Below are 25,351 nucleotides of genomic sequence, written 5' to 3'. Positions count from 1 at the left end.
TGTCTTTTTACCATCCCATCATTCCGGTTCCCACTCTCACTGCTGAAGTAGTTTAAACTCTCCCCAACTGCTCTAACAAACCTGCCTGCAAAAAAATTGCAGGTGCATTGGAGGCTGCATACCAGGCTGTGATGCAACTCTGCTGTATAGAGCATCTGCAGTTACTGTAGAATTGTGGGTTGAGAAACATGAGGGTCCATCGCTGAACCATGAAGGAGGTCATTCTCCAATCCAGGGTTTGCTGATGACGAGGTCACCACAATCTTCTCAATGTGGCTTAGGTTTTGTAAGTGCTTTGACTGCACGGGTTAGTGACTGCAGGCTTGATTTAAGCTCCACCTTTCCTGAAGGAAAAGAAGGTTAACAATGAGTGCCAGTCAATGTATGTGGTGTAGTGTCTTTGGACAATGTGGTCTGCAAGCTGTGAATGTGATTCTGTGGTGGCGAACACATGCTGTGCCTTCATATATTCCACAGCTCGCTTATTTCTCTCCAATCCTTGCTGCCAGAACTTCAGCACAAAATAAAACGTATGTAAATTGTTTCTGTTATTTTAGTGGACTCACTGTTCATTCGGATGTAAATTTTATTGGCATTAAGAAAGGATTAACTAGGATTTCAAGAGACTGAAATGCACTCTCTTTTACTTCTCTATTATTCTTTCTCAGTAGGGATGTAATTTTCTGCTATTACCATTTACTTCCAAATCCCTGTGCTTTGTATTATCCTGAATACTACTATTGTATCACAGATTGCAAAATCTATCAATTTCACTCACCTGAAGAGTCCATCTGAAATCTTATAATTTATAAAAGCCTCCTTTAGAAGCCAGCTGCTGTTGGTGGTATTGATACAAATAGACTGATCGTCGTTACTGAAGCATTGTGTCTGAAGTGTTATTTGAAACACTAGTTTGTAAAGGTATATCTCTGAGGTAAAAATAAGCAGCATGTACACTGCTGTTGACATAGAGATGAGCTAAAAATTATTAATAAAAAGGAAGTAGTTGGGCTTGCAGCATGAATTGCGCCTTTTTTTTGGACAAAGTAACTCTGAGATTAGGCAGTATCTATGGAAGTGAATAAACAGTTGACATTTTGGGCTGAGACTCTTCTTCAGGACTGGAAAGGAAGGGGGAGGATGCCAGAATAAAAAGGTGGGGAGAGAGGAAGGAGGACTAGCTAGAAGATGATAGGTGAAGCCAGGGGATGCGAAAGGGAAAGGGTTGGAGAAGGAGTCTGATAGGAGACGAGAGTGGGCCATGGGAGAAAGGGAAGAAGGAGGGGCACCAAGGGAATGTGATAGGCAGGTGAGGAGAAGAGGTAAGAGGCCAGAGTGAGGAATAGAAGAGAGGAGGGGAAGGGTTAAAATAACAGAAGGAAAAATCAATGTTCATGCCATCGGGTTGAACATCATCGTGGCAAGGGAGGAGACCGTGGACCCACACGTTGGAATGGGGATAGAAGTTAAAATGGTTGGCCACCTGGAAATTCTGTTTTTAGTGGATGGAATGGAGGAGCTCAACAAAGTTTATGTCTGATCTCATCAATATAGAGGAGGCCACATCAGGAGCCCTGGATACAATAGATGACCCAATAGATGCACAGGGTAAGTATTGCCTCACTTGGAAGGAACAGTTTGGGGGCCCTGAGTGGAGGTGAGGGAGGAGGTGAATGGGCAGGTGTAGCATTTCAGGAATTTGAGTCAGGAGGGAGATTAGTGGGGAGGGGTGGATGAGGGAATCACAGAGGGAGCAATTCCTACGGAAAGCTGAGAATTAGGGGAGGTAAAGAGATGCTTGCTGTAAGGATCTGGCTGAAGATGGCAGAGGTTGCAGAGAATGATGTGTTCAATGTGGAGGCTCATGGGGTGGTAGGTGAGGAAAAGAAGAACTTGATTCCTATTAAGATGGTGGGAAGATGGGGTGAGTGTGGATGTCTGGGAAATGGAGGAGATGTGGGTCAGGGCAGCATCAATGGTGCAGGAAGGGAAGCCCTGTTTGAAGAAGGACATTTCTGATGTTCTGGCAAGGAAAGCTTCATCCTGGGAACAGCTGTGGCATAGATGAAGGAATAGCATTTTTACAGGAGTAAGTGTGGGAAGAGATAGCCATGGAAATCGGTAGGTTTATAAAAGATGTTGGTAGACATTTCTCTCCTATCAGATTCCTAGTTCTCCAGCCCTTTACCTTTCCCACCCAGCCTGCTTCACCTAGCTAGTCCTCCTTCCCCGTTCCACTTCTCAAGAAGTGTCTCAGCCCAAAATGTTGACTGTATTATTTCCATTGAAGCTGCCTGGCCTGGTGAGTTCCTCCAGCATTTTGTATGTGTTGCTCTGGATTTCCAGCATTTGTGGAATCTCTTGTGTTTATGATGCTTACAAAACATTTTTTGTTTTGATTCAGACATCAGTGCAAAATTCTCCTGAACCCCTACTGTTATGAAATGCTATAAAAGCTCTATTTACATTAGAATTATTTTTAACAGATTAATAAGAAGGAATGCTGAAGCGTAAACCATCAGATTAGTGACATGATTAGAAATATTTTTGGGTGACGTTAATTATTTATGGTAATTCTTTGATTTACAAAAGTGATGCTTTCCTAAAAAGTGAATAATTCAATGCAGAAATGCATTTTGGAGCTATGCTGCACTTCATTCATATGTGTAGTCATTTTGGTAAAAGCAAGAAACAGTTTTCTGAATTGCACATTATGAAGGGTATAGATAGGGTAAATGCAAACAGGCTTTTTCCACTGAGGTTGGGTGGGAATACATTTAGATGTCATGGGTTAAGGGTGATAGGTGTAAAGCTTAAGGGGAACATGAGGGGAAAGTTCACTCAGAGGTTGTGAGAGTGTGGAATGAGCTGCCAGTGGTGTATGGATACGTAAGTGGATGGTAGGGATATGGAGGGCTATGGTCCCAGTGCAGGTCATTGGGATTAGGCATCTTAAATGGTTCAGGTCAGTCTAGATGGGCTGAAGGGCCTGTTTCTGTGCTGTACTTTTCTGACTCTATGACTGTATCAATGACCAGATCAAGAAAATGAGTAAATTGAATACTCAAATCAATGAATGACTGAAAATGAAATGGAGTTGCCAAGATATTTCTCAGAGCTCCTTTCTCAAACACAAAGGAAGGGATGCATTTTGTTGGAATGAAATGAGCTGATTGCAGTTATCTTGGGAGTAGTGATCACAACATGGTACAGTATCTAAATCAAAAGAGGATAAACCTGCATGGCATGTTTGATTGGACGGAGTTCTGGGAAGTCCTTATAAGAAATGTGAATATCGTGATAATGAACATAGTTGAAGATGAATGTGAGAAAGTAAGACAAGAAAATAGAAGCAAAGGAAAAAAATGAAATTATGTAAGATGACATCAGGTGTGTTGAAGTCAATCCTAAGAGTGGGTTAAGAGCACAGAGGACTATTATCAAGATGATGATCAAAATAACAGGGGTATTTAATAATTTCTTCAGCTTGATGTTTGAGGAAAATATCAGAAAAGAGAAAAGAGATAGCAAGATGAATATTATTATTGATTGAAGAAGGATTTAGTTAGATACTGGGCCCTATATCATTATGCCCTATCCTGTTTGTGTTGATGGATGAATTTGCGGAGACTTATAGAAAGTGTATTTCAGGCATGTGTTCAGCATAGACGAGTCCCAAAGGGGAATCTAGATCCCATTTTTTAAAAATAAAGATGCCAAGCTCCACCTGTAATTTAAAATCCAGTTAGTTTAACTTTTATGATAGTGAAATAGCTTCACTTAAAGAGAACAAATTATTAGCTGGGTCTCACTGACTTTTTTGTACTTTTGAACTTTAATGCTGGTGGTTCAGAATAAAACTGCCAATGTTTTGTCATGTAAGTGGCAGTAATTCCTGGAGGCAGTACGTTGTCAAATATAGAAGTCCTGGATTCTCTGACAGATTGGGGATGCCAAAGCTGTCAAATTTGCTCCACACATGGTCTACTTATGCAGCTCACACCTTCTGCTTGACGCTGGGGACTCACCTCTCAAATCCTGTGCCAAGGAGGAGATAATTCCCTTGTTGTTTTTATTAGCCTGATGTGATAACTCTATATTTGCATATTTCTCAACATATTAACACTTACATTTTTTAAATATTTCTGATTGGCAAGCACAATTTTGATGATGACAGTTTTGGGTGGCGGAGGTTCAACCAGGACTTTGCCATGGTCGTTTAGTCTCTCTCGATCAAAATAAGCCTTTTCCAAGAAAGTTCTTATTCGTACATCTATGTAGAACAATGTGAAATTTTTATAATTACAATATTTAATTGGCTCCTAATCACTGACTAACTCCAGTAAATTTCAAGTATTAATCCTCTCTTGCTGGAAGCAGGACTTTCCAATAATGGTCTCAAGCTTGATCTTTACCACTGTAAACTTGTGACACAACTTGCGTCCTGAATAACTTGATTTATTTTCCAGGATTCGATTTGTCTACAGTGTTTTACATCTTCACAGGTTTTGTATGAACTGCTCTCCTTGGAGGGCTAAATCTGGAAATTCTCCTCTTTTTCCTTTCTCTTTATGAAGAAATATTTAGCTTTTTCTTCTCTGCTTCTTCCTAATATAGAAGAAATCAAAAACTTGTGGAGCTGGGGATTTTACCTGGATACTGTGTGACATCCATTGTTGTGACTGTTAAGTATGAAATTATAATGATACATTTAAACTAAAACCATGTTTATAAAATTAAGAGGATAGAAAAGAGTAATTAAGACGATTTTCAATTAATAGCTCATTTGACTTGCTTATTATTTTATTTACAAATAATTTAACAAGATGTCACTAAAAGTACCAAAAAAAGGTTCCCAGCATTCAGTTTGATGCACCATCAATAACTCTCTGAGACGGGAGACAAGATATTGGCTTTTATTGACTGGAAGAAAGAACAAGCAGTAATTGACCACCATGCTACTTCCTGGAGACTGAGGGCAGGGCTCAGTCCTCAATCACCTTTATACTGGGGTCTGTGGGAGGAGCCACTGTCAGTGGGAGGAGCCACAGGAGCAGTCAGTGGTGGAGGGGGGGGGCGTGTTCAGACAGGTATATGTAGTTCACCACACAGTTAAAACTTTTTCAATTGTACATTGTGTATTATAAACATGTCCGCAGCAACCCAATAACAACCAATAGCTTCTTCTTGCCACAGATTTTACTTGACCTGCTAAGTATTTCCAAAATTTTGTTTTTTTGATTTTTGTGTTAAAGCCAATGCATTATGTGATGTGTGGTGTTCAATAAAATTAATTTTATTTAAATATACTGTACTTCGTGCTGCAAGTCAACTCTCAGAAGATCATGAATTTACTAGCCTGACATTGGAGTGTTACACTACATGGCCAAAATGCTTGTAAGTAAACAGTAACAGAGAATATCGTGTGCTGGCCTTGGGGAACTGGTTGGGCCTTCATTAAGGGAGAAGTGACGGATTTAAGACTCTCTTGATGAAGATGTCTGTCTCTGGTGAAAATAAACCAGTTGGGATCAGGCAATTGGAAACTGTAAAAAATGACACTGCACACCAACTATTTTTTCTCTCCCTTAGTTATAACATAGTCCTGGACCTGAAATGTTAAGACTTATGGATTAGTAGATTAATTGGTCACATGGGTTTGATTGGACAGCACAGGCTCATTGGGCCAGTACGACCAGCTACTGTGCTGTATGTCTAAATAAATAAATATTTCTCTTTCCACAGATGTTACCTGACTTGCCAAGTGCTTTTAGCACTGTCTAAGTCCCAAGTAAATTTACTTATTTATAATTAGCTACAGTAGAGGTCACAGAGCTTTATTTAAAGAAGAACATGATTCATTGATAAGTATAGGGATGTAGTGTATAATTGATGGGATGTTGAGCAAGGGAATTAGCAAAGCAATGTGAGGGAATTTAGATGGATTTCACTCCACCTACGTGTTTGTAATACTGGCACAATATTTGTTAGAATTGAATAAATTTCAGTGCATTTGGGAAATTTCAACTGCTTCAAAACAATTTCACCCCCAAGAAGGGCAGTTGTCATTGTCATTGTCCTTCTGATGGTTCTGTGGCCACAAAGTGGATCTTCTGCTTTATATTTTATCCCCCAGTAACTGACCCAGTTGAGGGTTCACAATGAGCATGCAGAGCAATGTTATTATCAAGTCTTTTGTTGCCAACATCGAACCTATCGTTGCCCAGCCCTAGACACTGGGTGAGTCAGAGATGCAGCAAATAGGGAGACAGGAAGGATGTTGTTGGAAGAACCATTCATGACCAAGCCTAGCACACAGAATCTGGTAGTTAGCAACAGATTCTGCAACAATACTGAAAGGGAGTGATGATTAGACGGAGGAAGTTAAAGATGTTGCAAGGCAATACTTATCCTTGGATTGGTTTTGGTATCACTTTCACCTCACGCTGTGGATGCTAAAATCAGATGCAGTGGATTGGGAAGAAAAATTTGGACACAGGAAGTTACAGAAGTCTAGAATTCTAGTTGTAGTAAGTTGTAGTTTTATGTAATAATTTGAAATTTGTTGTTCTATGGTTATAAAGCCATGGCAGGGGGTGGAGTTAAGATACTGATCAGGCATAGATTTAGTAAATATTGGAGCAGGCTTGAGGAGTTAAGGAGCTTCCCCTCATTCTTAAGTTTCCAGGCCCGTGGACTTTGTTGCTAGAACAGAAAGTGGTAGTAACCAGCTAGACATGTCCGGGATGAGGCCGTCTCCTTCCAGTTCTCATGTGGTAGTGGACCAATGGAAAAATAAATCCTGATTGGAAAGGTGAGGTGATGCTAATGATCTGAAAATGTTGACCAGGCTTCAGAATGGTTTTAGCTGGACTATAGTTTCACTTATAAACAATTTACCATCTTGTTGAACTGATATATGGATCAGCTTCAGACACTTTCTTCTTAAATTACAGGAAACCATGCCACAAACACCAACATTTGCTGCCATGTTTAACAGCAGTGGTTACAGCCGACATCTGTACTCATCCCGAGAAGATAATTGTGGAGGGTTGTTCTACCAAGACAACAATCTTGTGTCAGGGTCTCTGGAGGCACTCATCCAGCACCTTGTGCCAACGGTAGACTACTATCCTGACGTATGTATAATTTAATTGTCTGCATTTGCCTCACAACAGATTTTTTGCATGAAGACAGCATGTTACTGTAAATCACAGAACAATTCATTTCGCTAAGCCTTCAACGGGACTCAATGACATGGAAAGAGTGTGGCCTCTGGCACTGATCAGAGTAGAGGATGTGCAGGTGCTAACTAACCATTAGTATTCTGATCTCTCTGAGAGCATTAAAAAAACCTGGCAATTCATAAAGGAGGGTTCTGTTTGCTGATTTAAAAGACAGGCCTTGGCACGTAACACTTCTACATATGTCAGTGTAAAATTAAGATAGATAAGCAAGAATGACATTCCTTACTCATGCCACATCACACTTTTTATTTTTAATAAAACAAAAGCAAGATGTATTGTGCTGGGAAATTGAGTTTTTCTTCAGGCAGGTATTGAAATTTTCTACCTGTTGGCTTGGTGTTTCTCTGGCATCTGATCAGAAACTTCATATAGAAACAAGTAGTTGTTTTGCTTTCAGAGCAGTCTAGTCAGTATGCTTTTTACCTGTTTTGGCTGCTGGGAGTTTTGGTGAGAAAGAAAAAATTAACAGGATTGTGTGGATGGGAAGGTGATTAAAATATCAGAGGGAAGCTGCTGAGAGCAAGGGGAAAACTGCATTCGTTCAAACTTCACCAGCACAGAATGAACACTGAGAGTTAGCAAGCTTGTTTTATTACAATATTAAGCACTGATGATTAATGCCAAAATTACACATGCACATTTCTAAGTTAGATTAGTATTCAGCTGTTGTTATGGTACTTTTTATCTGCATTTGTTAACAATTCATTATTTCTGAAATTGCACAATTTTATATGATGAATGACAACCTTAGGACGTATAGAATGAAAGGTCAGAAAAATACTGAAGAGTTATGGGGAATATTATATGTAACAGCATTATCATTTCTAATGTTTGTTCTTAGTTTGATTTACTGCTCTCCAAGTTTTATTAGTTTTGTGGTTTATGTTAACATTAAATAGGAGATTCTGGAGAAAATGCAACGATACAGAGGTAAAAGATGTAGCACAAATTTGTGAAGGCTCACGCTGTCTCTTACTGTAGACACTCAAGCCAATTCCTCTTAACATTCAGTGAGTGCATTGCAGTCTTCAAATGAGTCACAGTTCTGGGTGGATGATATGGGTTTTTGTGGAAGTTACAATTGACCAGAGACGATGCTAACACAGCATAAATTCTGTAACAACAAAAGCAAGATATAAGTTACTTTTCTGGGCCCCTTGAAGGCATTTTGCTACCTACAATTCAGGAGGAGGATGGATTACAGTGCAGTTACTTTAATGACTAAGCCCAAAATGCACTCAGTAAGCTCACTGTCTTCCAGGACCAAGGCAATTTTTTGATTGTCATCTCGTTTACCCCAGGGTGTTGTCTGTGGAGATTCACTCCCTCCTCCCCATGTGCATGTCTGCTTCTCACCAAGGTCACTGTAATAGCACCTCCCAACCCTGAGAGTACTGCCAAATAAAAAGGACCAAACGTAGCAGTCACATGAAAATACAGCCTCCTTAAAATTCAGTTTGAAGATGCACTTTCCTAGCTTGTGGAAATTTACCGCCATCATCTCTTCATCACTGGGCTAGTATCTTGGATGACACTGCCAACACTGTGGAAATATATTAATGCCATTATTTGCAGAGGTTAAAGAAGGCAGTACATGGACAAAATGACAAATGGAGACACCAACTTCACTAAAACAAAAGTTTGCTGCTTCAAAACTCCACAGAATGCAGAACGCTAAGCTTACATTGGAAATTCTACAAACAAAGAGTTACCAAGCCGATTGTTTGCAATCTATTTAATATTTCAGTAATATTTGAATAATACTGTAAATATATTGCTTGATTAAGCATTTTTCACGTTTACATGATCCATTGAGTTTTATGTAAAAAGTACATGAGTGGCATACGTCAATGTGCAACCATGTCGTGTGTGCTGCCTCACTGGAAAGAAACCATGTAGACAAGTTCATCCTGGTTCCTGTGTTTTTGTTTTGATCAGATTCTGCAGTTACAAAACATAACAATGATGATGAAATGGTTTTAAAATGAATCTGAGACGACTACCTATCTGCTGAAGTGCAGCGTGTTTTTTTAGGAGAGAGATAGACATTACATTTGGAAAAAAAAGCAGTAAACAGACAAAATTCATGGGTTCATAAACAGTGAGTGCTTGGTGATAACAATAATATATAAAAAGCTGGCTATATCGGAAAGGTCGATGTGTTTGATTGCACAATAGATAACTGGATGATGTACACTGAATGAATTGAGCAGTATTTTGAAGTAAATGAAATGGCCAAAGAAACGCGAGTGCCAGTGTTACTGAGTGCAATAGGTGGGAAGTCTTACAGTTTGTTTAGAAGTTTGACTGTTCCAGCCAAACCAGCCAGAATGAGGTATGCTGATAGCTTGAAAGTAATAGAGGAACAATTAGAACCCAAACCATTGTTGATTATAGAACACTTCAGGTTTCATAAGGGAAATCAAAAGGAAGGGAAGTCCATGTCAGCTTTCATGGCTGAATTGAAAGAATTGTCTGAGCATTGTCAGTTCAGTGATGGATTTAATGATACACTGTGAGGTCACTTCATTTGTGGAACCTTGCAAGAAAGCATTCAAAAACAGCTCCTAACTGAAGCACAACTCATATTTAAAACATCAGTTGAAATTGCTGTATCAATGGAAACAGCAGCTAGAGCCACAAAGGCAGGAACAAAAGTGAGCGTGAACAAAAATACCTGGCCAACATATTGTGTTACTGTTACGGCAGGAGCTCTCATACACCAGGCCAATACAGGTTTAAAGGTGTAACTTACAAAAATGGAACAAATTAGGATACATGCAAAGAGCATGTTGGGTAGAAAGAAATAGATGGACTGCACAGGGAAGAGAAAAGATAAAAAATCAAGTCGCACCTTCAAAAAGGACACTAATCTACATGTTGTTGATGAAAAATCTGATGATGATGAGAGGGACATAGAACTGAGTAACCTTGAGATTTACAATGTGAAAACTAACAATGGACAAGTAATATGGCTTATACCAGAGGTGAATGACAAATTAATTAAAATGGAATTGGACACTGGCTCAGTTGCTTCAGTCATTCCACAAGATGAGTTTGAATGGCATTTCAAAGATACTGAACTGCAGATACCCAACTAAGAACTTATACTGAAAAAAAAGTCTGGAAATAGCATTCATAACAGTGAAATAAAACAATCAACAGGTCACATTGGACATGTATGTGATAAAAATAGGAGGGTCACCTTTGTGGGGATGTGATTGACTGAGACAACTACAACTTGATTGGAGTTGCATCCACCTGTCACATCCCCTGCCATAGAGTCAACTGAGAGTGAATTAGGAACAGTTCAAAATGATGCCACAGCAGTGTTCAGGGATGACTTTGTAAAACAAAACATATTAAGAGTAAAATAGTGTTAAATGAAAATGGCACAACCAAGTTTTACAAAGTTCATCTGGTTCCTTATACTATCCGTGATAAAGTAGCCTATGAGCTAGATCGCATGCAGGCTGACAGAATTCATTCTAAGGTTGTGGAGCCCATGGGCAATGCCAGTGGTCCCTGTAGCCAAGAAACATGGGTCTGTCGGGATCTGTGGAGACGGTCAACACAGTACAGAAAGTAGATCAATGCCCTCTGCCCAGGAGACAGAGAATATCTTTCCATACTTTTCTGGAGGAAAATACTTCAGAAAAGTGGACTTAGCTGAGGCCTACCTACGGATGGAGATCGAAGTGTTTTCCACCATCATCTCTCTCAAAGTACTTTATTGCAATAATAGGCGTGTTTTTGGAGTAGCATCTGCACCTGCACCCTGGCAGAAAGCTATGAATCAGGTGCTGTAAGGCTGCCCAGGCCCTCAGTGTTATCTGGATGACATCATCATTACCGGTGAGGATGACAAGCAACATCTCCAAAATCACAAGAGAGTATTAAAAAGATTAGAAGATTATGGGTTCAGAACATGACATAACAAATGTAAATTCTTTAAATGAAGCATTACTTATTGTGGTCACACCATTGATGCACAAGAATTACACAGTGCGTTGAGAAAATTCAAGCATTGGTGGATGCCCTAAAGCCAGAGGATGTGTCACAGTTCTTTAGGATTTGTCGATTACTGGAACAGGCTCCTACTAAACCTGGACACTGTGCTCCACCCATTGAACTCATTACCACAGTTCGGGAAGAAATGGAAATGGACAGAGTGGTGTCAGGTGACTTTGCAAAGGGCAGAGAAAATGGCAATACCAGACATTACTCACACATGATAATCCACATTATCTAGTGAAGCATACCTGTGATGCAGTCATGTCACATGTTATGAGTGATGGAAGTGACTGCCCCATAACCTTTAAATCACATCCATTACTGCTACAGAGAAAAATATTGCACAGATTGACAGAGAGGCCATGAGTCTGGTTTGGGGTGTAAAACTTTTCAACCAGGACTAGAATGGGAGAATGTTTACCCTCACCACTGATCATCAACCACTAGTGTCTACTTCTGGTCCACAGACTGGTGTTCCACTAGCAGCAGCAGCACAAATGCAGAGATGGGCTCCATGCAGGATCGAAAGAGAAACCTGCGGAGGGGCAGACACAGTAGCATAGTGGCTAGCACAATGGTTTACAGTACAGGTCACCCGGTTTCAATTTCCGCTGCTGCCTCTATAGAGTTTGTATCTTCTCTCTGACCCCATGGGTTTCCTCCCACAGTCCAAGGGCATACCGGTCAGGAGGTTAACTTGTCTTTGTAAATTGTCCCCTGATTAGACTGGGGTTAGGATTACACTGGGGTTGCTGGGTGGTGGGCCTCGAATGCTCACAAAGGGCATTCTGTATCTTAATAAATAAATAAACATTAAAGAGGACAGCTGATCACGGAAATACTGTTGGATTGTCCCATCTGTTCTTCAGAAAGGAAATACCTGAAGAAGTTAAAACAGAGGACACTTCTCTTGATGCATTCTTCCTAAAGCAAATCAAAAGTATCTCCATTAGGGCAAAAATGACCTAGAGGGAAATCCAAAAAAAACCCATGCTGTCTCAGGTCTGCATAGCCACCCAAAATGTCTGGAATGTCCAGCAGAATTCCTTGTTCCCCCGTTTTTACCAGCACCGGTGTGAACTTGCCCCTGATAGGGGTTGCCTTATGTGGGGATTGAGAGTTGTTGTGATGTCCAAGCTGAGAGTTAGTGTTGGAGGAGCTACACTACATGCCAGTCAGCTATGTGTGGTCAAAGTGAAACTCTTTGTGTGAAACCATGCACTGTTTGGGTTGCCAACATGTCCAGAACATACCGAGAGCAGAGCCTCTCCTTCCCTGGGAATGGCTTGCATTGCTCTGGTAGAGGGTTCATGTGGATTTTGCCAGACACAAATCTTTTAGTCGTAGCGAATGTCGCTACAATGTGGCCTTCCCAATAGCCTCCTCTTCAGCCCTGCACCCTGCTGATGGGTTGAGCCGCCTCTTCTCAAGGACTGAAGTTCCACAGCACTTAGTGACCATAGACCACAGTCTGTTGCAGAACAGTTTCAGTCATTCCTGAAAATAAATGGAATAAGGCATATTACATCTGTACCGTACCACCCAGCTACGAACATTTTGGCAGTAAGGTTGGTCCAGAGTCTAAATAATTCACTGTGAGCATCATCAGCAGAACATTGAATCAGAAGCTTGCAAATTTCCCATACATATATATAATGAGTAAAGAGGAAAACATTAAATATTTGAGTTCTTTTGATTCTATATTACAAACGTAGTTGGAATTTATAGCTAAGCAGCATAAAGTGTAATATTTTTAATATTTCAGCAATATTTGAATAATACAGTAAATACATTGTTTGATTAATCATTCCTTGTTTGTTTTCATAATACATTATGGGTTTATGTAATAAGTACGTGAATGGCAGGTGTTATTACGTCACCACGTCATATACGTGTGCCTTACTAATAAGAAACCGAGTAGACAAATTCATCCTGGCTCTTTTGTTTTTCCTTTCACTACTTTCTGGAGTTACACATCATAACACTGTTGAATGGGACAGATTAATAGTAAAATGCTTCCCAATAAAATTCAATGGAAATACGGAAAGAGGCTTGGTATGTGGGAGTAGACATGCCCATCATTTCAGGTGAATATTGTAAAAAGACCAAAGAAGGAGATGGGAAGGAATGAAAATAAACAAAATTCCTTTAAAAATTGAGCATTTAGTTCTTCTGTTTTTTTTATCAGAATTTTTTATTCATATTATTTTTGTGAAAGAATATTTAGAGCAGCAAGCTCTGTGAATCAGAGTTTCTAAAAGAGACCAGTTATAGGTGCAAATATTTAAAAGTAATTTAGGTGACAATTTTTGTGAGGTCTTGTTTTTCTTTTACAGAGGACCTACATATTTACCTTTCTGCTAAGCTCCCGAATTTTCATTCGGCCTTATGAGCTTCTAGCAAAGGTTTGCCTTATATGCATTGAACAACAGAGATTGAACGAGACCATTTTAGATAAGGTAAGTTTGTTCTTGAGCCAAACGACTTTGCAGATATCAACAAAGGAACAATTTTTGAGGCGTTCATAATTAGAGCAACTGCAGCCTTGAGTTATGTAAAGCAACACACACGAAATGCTGGAAGAACTCAGCAGGTCAGGCAGCATCTATGGAAATGAATAGATAGTCGATGTTTCGGGCCGAAACCCTTCTTCAGGAAGGGGGAAGGCGCCTGAATAAAATGGTTGGGGGAGGGGAAGGAGGATAGCAAGAAGGTGATAGGTGGACTCAGGTGTGTGGGACAGGAGGAGGGCTGGAGACGAAGGAATCTGATAGGAAAGGAGAGGGGACCATAGAAGAAAGGGAAGGAGGAGGGGTCCCGGGGGAAGTAATAGGCAGGTGAGAAGAGGTAAAAGGTCAGGGTAGGGAAAAGGTGGGGGGAGGGGAGGAGAATTTGTTCACCAGAAGGAGAAATAGATATTCGTGTCATCAGGTTGGAGGCTACCCAAATGGAATATAATGTGTTGCTGCTCCGCGCTGAGGGTGGCCTCATTGTGGCACAAGGCGAATGCATGGACTGACGCATTGGAACAGCAGTGGGAATCAGAATTAAAATGTTTGGCCACTGGGAAGTCCTGTTTGTGACAGATGTTGCATTATTAACACAAACTGTTTTCTCTTGTGAATCTTAATTGGAAGAAGGACTGCTCAGATGTCTACATTCACATGGCCTCACATGTTGTACTTTAGGCTAAGTAGATGTTATATATTTTACTTCAGATCTATTACTACTGTAGTATTTGATAACTAATGCAATTTTCTGACTAATTGCAGGCCAAAATTGGGAAATTTGCAGCTAAAGTAGTACAGCTGTTGTCTGATTGGACTGAAACATTTCCCTATGATTTTCGAGATGAGCGGATGATGAGAAATTTAAATGATATGACCCACAAGATTGCGACAATGGATGAGGTCAGTTATTTTAAAACAGCAACTCTCTTAAGCTTATCTACTTAAAATTAATTAATATTGATTGAATAATACTTCTAGAGAGGGGTAAAAGAAAACTCATCCAAGGAATTAAAAAGAGACTTGAAATGGGAATTGAATCCAACTTGGATACAGTATTTTATCTCTTGTCCGATACAGAACATAGAATGGAACAGCACAGAAACAGGCCATTTGGCCCACAAAGTCTGTGCAGAACACAGAGTCAAATTAAACAAAATCTCTTTTGCCTGTAAGCAATGCATATCCCTCCAATCCCTGCATATTCATTGGCTTCTCTAAAGGCTCCTTAAGTGCCACAATTGTACACAATCTATTACAGATTCTGTAATTTGTTCACAAATGTAATTAGCTCCATTTGCAATTTTAATATGTGGCGTTAATTTGTATAAACATTAATGTATAACATAGAGAACAATTCCATTTTTTATTATTCAAAATTCTGAGAGTCACCATTTTGGGAAAAATATGTGTTGATATAATTTCTACAATGCAGATTTCAGATGTAACTTTTGTGCTTCCAACTTGATATGTTGACGGCATAGGTGCAGTCCATTGGCTCAGAGTTGTAGGTTGGAGGTGTTGAGGTGAGGATTATGGCATTATGATTGGAAAACTATAAAATCACTCAGAATTGAGGATATGATTCCACTTCATATAATTTGTGATGGAAATTATTATTACAAAGTTAATGTCTAATTACAAATATATGTATGCAAAGAAAAGCTTACTGTCAGCACCATCACAGGAGCAGAGCATCATATAAGCAGCAAGCACATGAAAAACCAATGCCATTCTCAAAAGAAAGAATACAATTACAATATTAAAAAAGTGCAAAATGGTCAAACTGGTCATAGTGTTACTTAATGATTAGGGTTTTGCCAGTTGGTTCAATGATTAAAGGGAAATAGCTGTTCTTGAACCTGGTAGTGTGAGCCTTCTGGTTTCTGTACCTCCTGCCTGATGGTAGCCGTGAGAAGATGGCTTGGCCCAGCTGGCAGGGTTCTTTGACGACACATATTGCCTTCTTGAGGCAGCACCAACTGTATATATTACAAGTGGTGGAAGAGACGTGTCCATGATATATTAAGACTGTAGGACATAGGAGCAGAATGAGGCCATCTGGCCCATTGAATCTGCCCTGCCATTCAATCATGGCTGATCATTTTTTCTATCTCCTCCTCAACCCCAGTTCCCCGTAACCTTTGATGCCATGTCTGCAGCTTTTAATGATTCTGCACATTTGAATTGCTGTACCAGGCAATGATGCAATCAGTCAGAATGCTTTCAACAGTACATCGGTAGATGTTTGTTCGAGTGTTCAGTGACAAACCGAACCTCCATAAACTCTAGAAGTAACAATTCTGATACCCTTTCCTTGTGATGTATCTATAGGATAGATCATCCAATGTCAATGCCCAGAAAATTAAAGGTGCTGACTCTCTCCACTGCTGATCTCCCAATGTAAACTGGCACATGTTTGCCCTAATGCCGCTTCCTGAAATCAACAAGCAGCTCTTTAGTTTTAATGATGTTGGGTGAGAGGTTGTTTTTGTGGCACTATACAATCATGTCTCTCCATCAACTTTGTCCAAACCCACTGTAGACTTGAATATTTTTATCAGATCTTTTTGGATCCTCCTCTGTGCCTGGAAGAACAAAAATAAACAACAATCTAATTCTTTAACCCTGACTGTGGCCACTTAAAATTACAGGATCCCACCTATCTTAAACAGAACAATGTTGTATCTTTCAGGGTTGAAGTTGGTTAGTCATTTGTGAGCAAGGTCAGATTTTTAAATATGTTTAAATCCCTCTCTCAAGGACCCCTACAACAAAATGCTGTAAGGTAAAGAGTAAGAGGTTAGAGGGGAACTGAGATAAAGAAGTGTTTTCACCCAGAGCGTAGTTGTAATCTAGAATGCACTGCCTGAGATGGTGTCAGAGGCAGGTACTTGCATAACATTTAACGAGTATCTAGATGAGCACTTGAATCAGTAGGGCATAGAGGGCTGTGGAACAAGTACTGCGAAGTGAGATTAGTATAAATGGCTACTTGATGTTATTGTAGACATGTTGTGCTAAAAAGGCCTGCTGTGTAGGATCCCATGACTCTAAAAATGGATTCTAATTATTAATACACTAAATTGGATCATTATAATAAATAATGACATATTCTGGTGATTAAAATCACCATTATTTTACAACTTGATGGGATAGGGCTTCTGCCTGCACTTGGCTTTTGGACATGACACCAGCTGATTCCATTGAGTTGTTGTCATTATAATTTTGGCTGATTTATAGGCACAGATTCTAGGTTAATTGCTTGGGCAGGGAAGAAGCAAGTGGTGAAACTTCAAAAAATGAATCTTTAAATCTTCTGCCTTACCTGGAGCAATTGGCTGTTCTTAGGCATGTTCCTGCAATATGAATTTTGCTATAATTTGTGCTGTATTGCAACCTGCCTGTTGACTTTTTGGCAGCCAAGAAATGTTGTCGAGTTCAAACAGAAACTAATGAAAGTGGAGCCCTGAAACGATGGAATAGTTTCATGAGCATTTTCTTTGACCCCCATCCTGCCCTGAAGTTTACAACTATTGTCCGTAATTCTCTGTCTGCTGATTTCTCTGGCACGACATGGGCTGATGAAAAGCAGACACACAGAGAAGAGACCTCAGGCTGGGTTGACTGCTCACATAATGCCTCAATTGTCCAGTTCAAAATGAACAAAAGGCAGGATCAGAATTAGAACAGATTTTTCCATCATAATTTCCAATAACTATTCTGTCTAAAGTAAATGGATTAAATAATTTGAGGCTGTGTTTCATAGAATTTTATTAATTTTGTTGGATATAAAATTTACAATGTATTCATTTTCGATGCATAAAGTTTCTTGGAGCACAAATTCCTAAACTGTATAACCAAACCGATGTGTTCAGAAATCAGACTATTAAAGATGTTCAAAAGAAAACTGGCTGTTCTTCAGTGACCTTGGCATCAACTGAAGTTTCATGCATCAATTGTTTTATTGAAAATACTCTTCTCACCTATTTTCCTCCTTATTTTCAAATTGCTGACACCAGTGAAAGTGTAGCCAGTAAATGAAGTGAAAGTGTAAACTGAAAACTGATGTAAGTTGCGATACAGAATGAAAGAGGTTGTAATGGATGATCCCTGGGTTCAACAGTAACGTTGGTATGTCATATCATTATTGTTCAGTTTTTTGTCCTTCTTAAAAAAAGCCATTTAGTGACTGAAACTCTCAATTATGCAGGGATGTAGAATGGATGAAATTAGATTGGCTTCCCATTGTATATCACATGCACCTACTCTCATCTGTTATGAACGTGTTAAGTCTTCCTGCAGTAGCTGAAAATTCTCCTGATTGTTTAGTCCAGTTTTTAAAAAAAATTCTGCTGCCACGAGAGGGGCAAAATTTGAATAGATTTAATTTTTTTTCTGGTCTTCACTTTGTGAATACCTCAACATCAAATTCAGATTAAATTAAGTTAAATTAGGCATTCTTTGAAGGATTTCTTCAACAATGCAAATTATGCTTCTACTTTTCTTCATGTAATTTGTTTTAATTTTATGCACTTGACATGCTATGAGTTCACTATTTCTCTAATAGTTCATACAAATGCCATGAGATCATCATGGTTAAGCATTCAGCAGTGGTGTACTGCTTCAAGAGTATTCCAACATTGGAGCAGCATTTTAATGGCACATCTTCGCCAACTCTCCCCACCTGTCACCCATGACACTTATAGCATCGGTTCTTGTTGGGTTATGGTGCAACGGAGCAAGACTTGAAATCCAAACGACTTGTGAGTCTGGACAATTGGTTGGTGGGACCAGTTCCTTTACAAAGACACTGTCCCATTCCAGCAGGGGTCACTAGATATTTATCAAAACGAAAGGAATCTGGCTTAGTCTCATAATATATTACTCCTTATGTCATTCTGAATAACCATAAGCAATACACTGCCTACTGAGTATCAGGTCTGAATTTTGATAAACTCTTATCACAGAGTTGTACCAAATAAATGGATGGATGATCACAGGGTTGACATCATTTAATTGTAAGGCTAACTGCCAATTAGATTATCCTGATTTTGAATCCAATCCAGAGAGCTGCTCCATGTTACTGATAGAATTGGGTTAATGTCAAGATTCCTTAATCAGTGAAATGTTCCAGCAAAGGAATTGGGCAATGCCAGTCGAACAGTGGGATTTGATCATCTCAGACTCTCTGTTAAATGTGTAATCCAGATTGAGATGGAAATTGGATCAAAAGTGAAGTCACAAGAAACTTATGTCACTTATTGATTATACATTGTATAAATAAAAAGCAGAACCTTAATACTTTGGAGAAAGCTGCACATGATGAATAATGGTACTACATTTTTAAAGCACAAATTACTTTATATTATTGTATGCACAGAATCCTTCAAAGTAATTAAAGTAACTCCATTGAACCAAATATTATTCCATTTGTTTTGAATATGGAATATTTCTTTACCCAAATGTTCATAAAATCCACCCTGAGGTAGCTGAAATGTAGTTTTATTTCATCTGAACTGGTTAGCCTCACCTTTTTCATCTTCCATACATTCTTACTCAGCTAAGGCTTTAAAATGCACACTTAAAACCAATAAATAAAATGGTCATAGTTAACTGTTAATGGTGAATTTATTTCTAAGGGAACAAGGAGTATTCACATCAATATTGCTCACATTAGAAGAACTGTTCAAATCTCTAGAAGAAACAAATGTAATTATTAACCACTGCTAAGAATTGGAATGAAGATATACTTTTCTTGTAGTGGAGGAGGCTGTGGAGGGACCTGAAAAAAATGCACAGAATTGTAGAAATGCACAGAGGTAGGAGCAGAATTAGGCCTTTCAACCCATTGTATCTGCTCTACCACTCCATCATGGTTGCTTTATTATCCTTGTCAACCCCATTTTCCTGCCTTCTCCCTGTAACCTTTGACACCTACTAATCAAGAACCCATCAACCCCCACTACAAATACACTCAGTGACTTGCCATCCTCAGCCATCTGTGGCAATAAATTCCACAGATTTTCTACCCTCTGGCTAAATAAATTCCTTCTATTCTCTGTTCTGTATGGATGGTCCTTCTGTTCTGAGGCAGTGCCCTCTGGTCCTAGACTCCCCCACTATGAGAATCATCCTCTCCACATCCACTCTATCTAGGCCTTTCAGTATTCAGTATTTTTCAATGAGATCCTTCCTCATTCTTCTAAGTTCCAGTGTGTACAGGCCCAGAGTTATCAAATTCTCCTTATATATTAACCCTTTCATTCCCAGAATCATTCTTGCAAACATCCTCCGGACCCTCTCCAATGCCAGCACATATTTTCTTAGATAAGGGGACCAAAACTGCTCACAATACTCCATGTGTGGCCTGTCTAATGCCTTATAAAGCCTCAGCATTACATCCTTGTCCCTATATTCTATTCCTCTTGAAACGAACACTAACATTACATTTGCCTTCCTGACCACCAACTTAACCTGCAAGTTAGCCTTTAGGGAATTCCATTCAAGGACTCCCAAGTCCCTTTCCACCTCTGTTTTTTTGAATTTTCTCCCTGTTTAGAAAATATTTTATGCCTTTATTCCTTCTACCAAAGTACATGACCATACACATCCCTACAATATTTTCCATCTTCCACTTTTTTACCCGTTCTCCCAAACTGTTTTCTAGAATCCCTCCTTCCTCAGCACTACCTGCCCACCCACCTATCTGAAAACTTGGCCACAAAGCTGTCAATTCCATAATGCAAATCGCTGACATATCACATGAAAAGAAGTGGAACCAACACAGAACCCTTTGGACTATCATTAGTCACTGGCAGCCAATGAGAAAAAACCCTTTATTCGGTGTCTTTGCCTCCTGCCAATCAGCCAATCTTCTATCTGTGCTAGCACCTTTCCTGCAATACCATGGGCTTTTATCTTGTTCAGTAGCCTGATGTGTGGCATCTTGTCAAAGGCCTTCTGAACATGCAAGTAAACAACATTCACTCTTTCTCCTTTGTCTATCCCGCCTCTTCTTTCTTTAAAGAATTCCAACAGATTTCTCAGACAAGGTTTACCTTTTGCAAAACCATGCTGACTTTAGCCTATTTTCTCCAAGTACCCCAAAGCCTCATCCTTAATAACAGGCTGCAGCATCTTCTCAACCACAGAGGTCAGGCTAACTTCAACTGCCTCCCCCCATTCTTAAGGCGTGGAGTGACTTTGCAGTTTTTCAGTCCTCTGGGACCATTCCAGAATCCAGTGATTCCTGAAAGATCATTACGAATGCCTCCACAATCTCTTCAGCTGCCTCTTTCAGAACCTTGGGGTGTAGTTCATCTAGTCCAGACTTATCAACCTTTGAACCTTTCAGCTTCCCAATTGTCTCCTCCCTAGTTACAGCAAGTACTCTCACTTCTGTCCCATGACACAATTTTCAACATTCTGCTAGTGTTCTCTACAGTGAAGACTGGCTCAAAATAAATATGTCTGTCATTTCTTTGTGCTCCATAACTTCCTCCCCAGTGCCAATTTCCAGCGCTTCAATTTCCACTCTCACCTTTCTCTTACTCTATATATCTGAAAAAATTTGGTATCCTCTTTTATATTATTGGCTAGCTAACCTCAATATTTCATCATTTCTTTCCTTATGGCTTTTTAGTTGCCATCTGTTGGTTTTGGAAAGCTTTCCAATTTTTTAACTGCCCACTAATTTGTGTTATAGTACTGTTTATGCCCTCTCTCCTCTTTTGATGCTGCCTTTAACTTCCCTTGTCAGCCATGGTTGCATCATCTTCTCTTTAGAACATTTCATCTTTAGGATGTATCTATCCTGCTTCTTCTGAATTGCCCTCAGAAACTCCAGCCATTGCTGTTTTGCCATCATGTCTGATGTATCCTGTTGGCCGACTCCTCTCTAATGCCTCTGTAATTCCCTTTACTCCACTGTAGAGTTGTAGAACGCTGCAGCACTGAAATAGGCCTTTCAGCCTATCCAGTCCATTTAAGCTGTCTATTTCCATTGACCTGCACCCGGACCATAGCCCTACCACCCATGTGCCTATCCCAACTTAAATGCTGAGATCAAAATCAGATCCACCACTTGTGCTGACAGTTTGCTTCTCACCCTCACCACTCTCTGAGTGAAGTTTTCCCTCGTGTTCACCTGTTGTTGCGTGACTGAAGTCACCGGAGAAAATTACTGATAGATCAAAGCAGCTTCGTTATTCAACAAAACCAGGTACAGCAGGCATCATACAGAGATGCTTTCGGTCGAACATCAAAGGACAATTCCATATTTACAATGTATCGACAATACTTTCTTTAAAACTATGTACAACCTTCATACCTCCTGATTTGCATCCATACCACAGACATCTAAATTAATTTTAATCAGCATTGTCTGGTCTGAAATTCACAGCTTTTAGGAACCCATTGTTCAGAGCTGCACTCCAAATTAAATGTACAATACATATTCAGATGTGAAGACTGGTAGCCAAAGTCATTTGCTAAATGTATATGTTCTAAACACAAAAATCACTCTAACTTCACCTTTTACACTTAACCCATAATCTCTGGTTGTAGTCTCGCCCAACCTTAGTGGGAAAAGCCTGCTTGCATTTACCCTATCTATACCCCTCATAATTTCATAGAACTGAATTTGTAATACAGAAACATCTGACTTTAGCTTCCCTCTCCCAAACTGCAGGGTGATTTCTATCATTTCTGCCTGTTTAAGGTGCATTTACCCTAAGCTCCCTGATCAAATCTAGTTCATTGAACAGCACCCAATTCAGAACTGCCTTTCTGCAAGTGGGTTCAAACACACACTCCTCAAAGTCCATCTCATAGGCATTCTACAAATTCCCTCTATTGGGATCAGGCACCAATCTACCTGCGTATTGAAATCCCACATGACTGACGTAACATTGCCCTTTTTACATGCCTTTTCCATCTCCCATTGTTTTCCACATCTTAGCTACTGTTCGGAGGCCTGATTGTAACTCCCATTAGGGTCTCTTACCCTTGCAGTTTCTTAACTACCCACTAAGATTCTACATCTTCTGATCTTACGTCTCTTTCTAAAGGATTTGATTTCACTTTTCACCAACATAGCTGCCCCAACTCCTCTGGCTACCCGCCTATTCTTTGGATACATTGTGTATCCTTGGATGTTAAGCTCCCAACAATGATCTTGCGACAACAATTCAGTGGTGCCCACAATATCATACCTGCAATCTCTAACTGCACTAAAATGTCATCTACCTTATTCCATAAACTGCATGCATTCTAATATAACACCTTCAGGCCTGTATTCATCACCCATTTCAATTTTGCCCTCACGTTACACTTCAACTCATCCCACTGACTACAATTTTACCCCATCATCTGCCTGTTTTTCCTCACAGTCTCTCTACACACTGCTTCTCCTTGTATATCAACTGCTCTGCCCTCAGCTGTGGTTCCCATCTCCCTGCCAAGTTAGCTTAAACTCTCCCCAATAGCTCTAGCAAACCTGCCTGCAGGGATATTGGCCCCCCTCAAGTTCAACCGTATCCCATTAATTTTGTATGGGTCATAACTTCCCCTGAAGAGATCCCAATGATCCAGAAATCTGAAACCCTGCCCCCTGCACCAATTCCTCAACCACATATTCATCTGCCTAATCATCATATTTTTATCTCAGAGGTGCGTGGCACAGGCAGCAGTCCAGAGATTACACACCTGGAGGTCCTGCATTTCAGCTTTCTACCTAACTTCCTATATTCTCTTTCCATGACGTCCTCCCTTTTCCTACCTATGTCATTGTGCCAATATGTTCCACAGCTTCTGGCTGCTCACTCTCCCCCTTGGAATGCCACGGACACGTTCTGAGACTTCCCTAATCCGGGCACCTTGGGAGACAAAATGCCATCCAGGTGCCTCTTCCATAGAATCTCCTGTCTGCTCCTCTGACTGTTGAATCCCCTGTCACTATTGGACACCTCTTCTCCACCCTTTCCTTCTGAGCCAGACTCAGTGTCACTGCGGCTTCTCCTGGTAGGTCGTTCCCCCTCCCCCCCCTCGATGGTATCTAACGTGGTATACTTATTACTGAGGGGAAACAACCATGGGGTACTCAGCATTGGCTACCTATTCCAAAGAGGGTTAGGGTTAGTGAGCTGATGGCATGCGATGTTGCTGTCAGAAGTGTGGTGACAGTTTTGCCCCCAGAACAATCTTTGCTGCTTTCATTTGACGCGAACAATACATTTTCACTGCAGGTTTCGATGTACTTCTGACAAACAAAGCTGATCTGTCATACTGGAGAACTATTCAATGGTCTCAGCAGGATAAAAACTATTCTTGAGCCTGTGAGACATCCATTCAAAGTTTTGTATCGTATTCCTGATGGGAGAGGGCTGTGGTTGGAAACTGAGGCTCTCTAGGGAAAAATCACGTGGTTACAGAATACACATAAACAGTCCACACAGAATTGAGGTCGGGCCACTGGAAGGGCTAAGTGTGCTACCCTTGAACTTTATACTGTATTGGCCGTATCTTGGGTAATGATGAGTCTGAGTACAGAGAGGAAATTAAGAACCTGGTGGTATGGTGCGAAGACAATAACCTATCCCTCAACATCAGCAAGATGAAGGAATTGGTTGTTGACTTCAGAAGGAGTAGCGGACCGCACAGCCCCATCTACACTGGTGGTGCGCAGGTGGAACAGGTCAAAAGTTTTAAGTTCCTCTGTGTGAATATCACAAATGACCTGACTTGGTCTAACCAAGCAGAGTCCACTGCCAAGAAGACCCACCAGCACCTTTACTTCCTGAGAAAGCTGAAGAAATTTGGCCTGTCACCTAAAACCCTCACTAATTTTTATTGGTGCACTGTAGAAAGCATTCTTCTAGGGTGCATCACAACCTGGTATGGAAGTTGTCCTGTCCAAGACCGAAAGAAGCTGCAGAAGATCGTGAACATAGCCCAGCACATCACACAAACCAATCTTCCATCCTTGGTCTCACTTTACACCACATGCTGTCGGAGCAGTGCTGCCAGGATAATCAAGGACACGACCCATCCAGCCAACATACTTTTTGTTCCTCTTCCCTCCGGGAGAAGGTTCAGGAACTTGAAGATTCATATGGCCAGATTTGGGAACAGCTTCTTTCCAACTGTGATAAGACTGCTGAACAGATCCTGACCCGGATCTGGGCCGTACCTTCCAAATATCCTGACCTGACTTGCACTACCTTACTTTCCCTTTTCTATTTTCTAATTATGATTTATAATTTAAATTTTTATTATATTTACTTTGATTTGTACTTCAGGGAGCATGAAGAGCAGAAACAAATATCACTGTGATGATTGTATGCTCTAGTATCAATTGTTTGGTGACAATAAAGTGAAGTACATGAGTATAAGTATAGTGTTGATGTTTGACTTGTATTATGATTTATCCATTTTGAATAAGTTTTGTTGCCTTATTCTCACCTCATCCTGCTTTGTAGACCTCTATTTCCTTTCGTACTGTGGGGTTTGACTGAATGATGACTGGCTCCTAACTCTTGTGCTTAGCAGTCAACTGAAGCAGCTGTTTCAGGTGCAGCACGC

The 25,351-nt window shown here is 40.1% G+C and overlaps 1 protein-coding gene across 6 annotated transcripts in view; it reads left to right on the top strand.

The window, feature by feature from the left end:
- Positions 1 to 25,351, top strand: part of rasgef1ba (RasGEF domain family, member 1Ba) — a 96,098-nt gene that overhangs the window by 12,070 nt on the left and 58,677 nt on the right. For 4 of the 6 annotated variants that reach the window (XM_073065232.1, XM_073065231.1, XM_073065230.1 and 1 more), the window contains 3 exons: positions 6,957 to 7,139; positions 13,598 to 13,720; positions 14,534 to 14,671. In XM_073065232.1, coding sequence (XP_072921333.1) covers positions 6,963 to 7,139; positions 13,598 to 13,720; positions 14,534 to 14,671 — 438 coding nt within the window. In that variant the 5' untranslated portion in view covers positions 6,957 to 6,962. The remainder of the gene's footprint in view (positions 1 to 6,956; positions 7,140 to 13,597; positions 13,721 to 14,533; positions 14,672 to 25,351) is intronic. The other 2 variants (XM_073065234.1, XM_073065235.1) reach the window with 2 other exon arrangements.

This window comes from Hemitrygon akajei, chromosome 13 (genome assembly GCF_048418815.1).
Source record: "Hemitrygon akajei chromosome 13, sHemAka1.3, whole genome shotgun sequence".
NCBI classification, from domain to species: Eukaryota; Metazoa; Chordata; class Chondrichthyes; order Myliobatiformes; family Dasyatidae; genus Hemitrygon; species Hemitrygon akajei.
The sequence above is the reverse complement of the archived record's forward strand: the minus strand, read 5'-3'. Positions and strand labels throughout refer to the sequence as shown.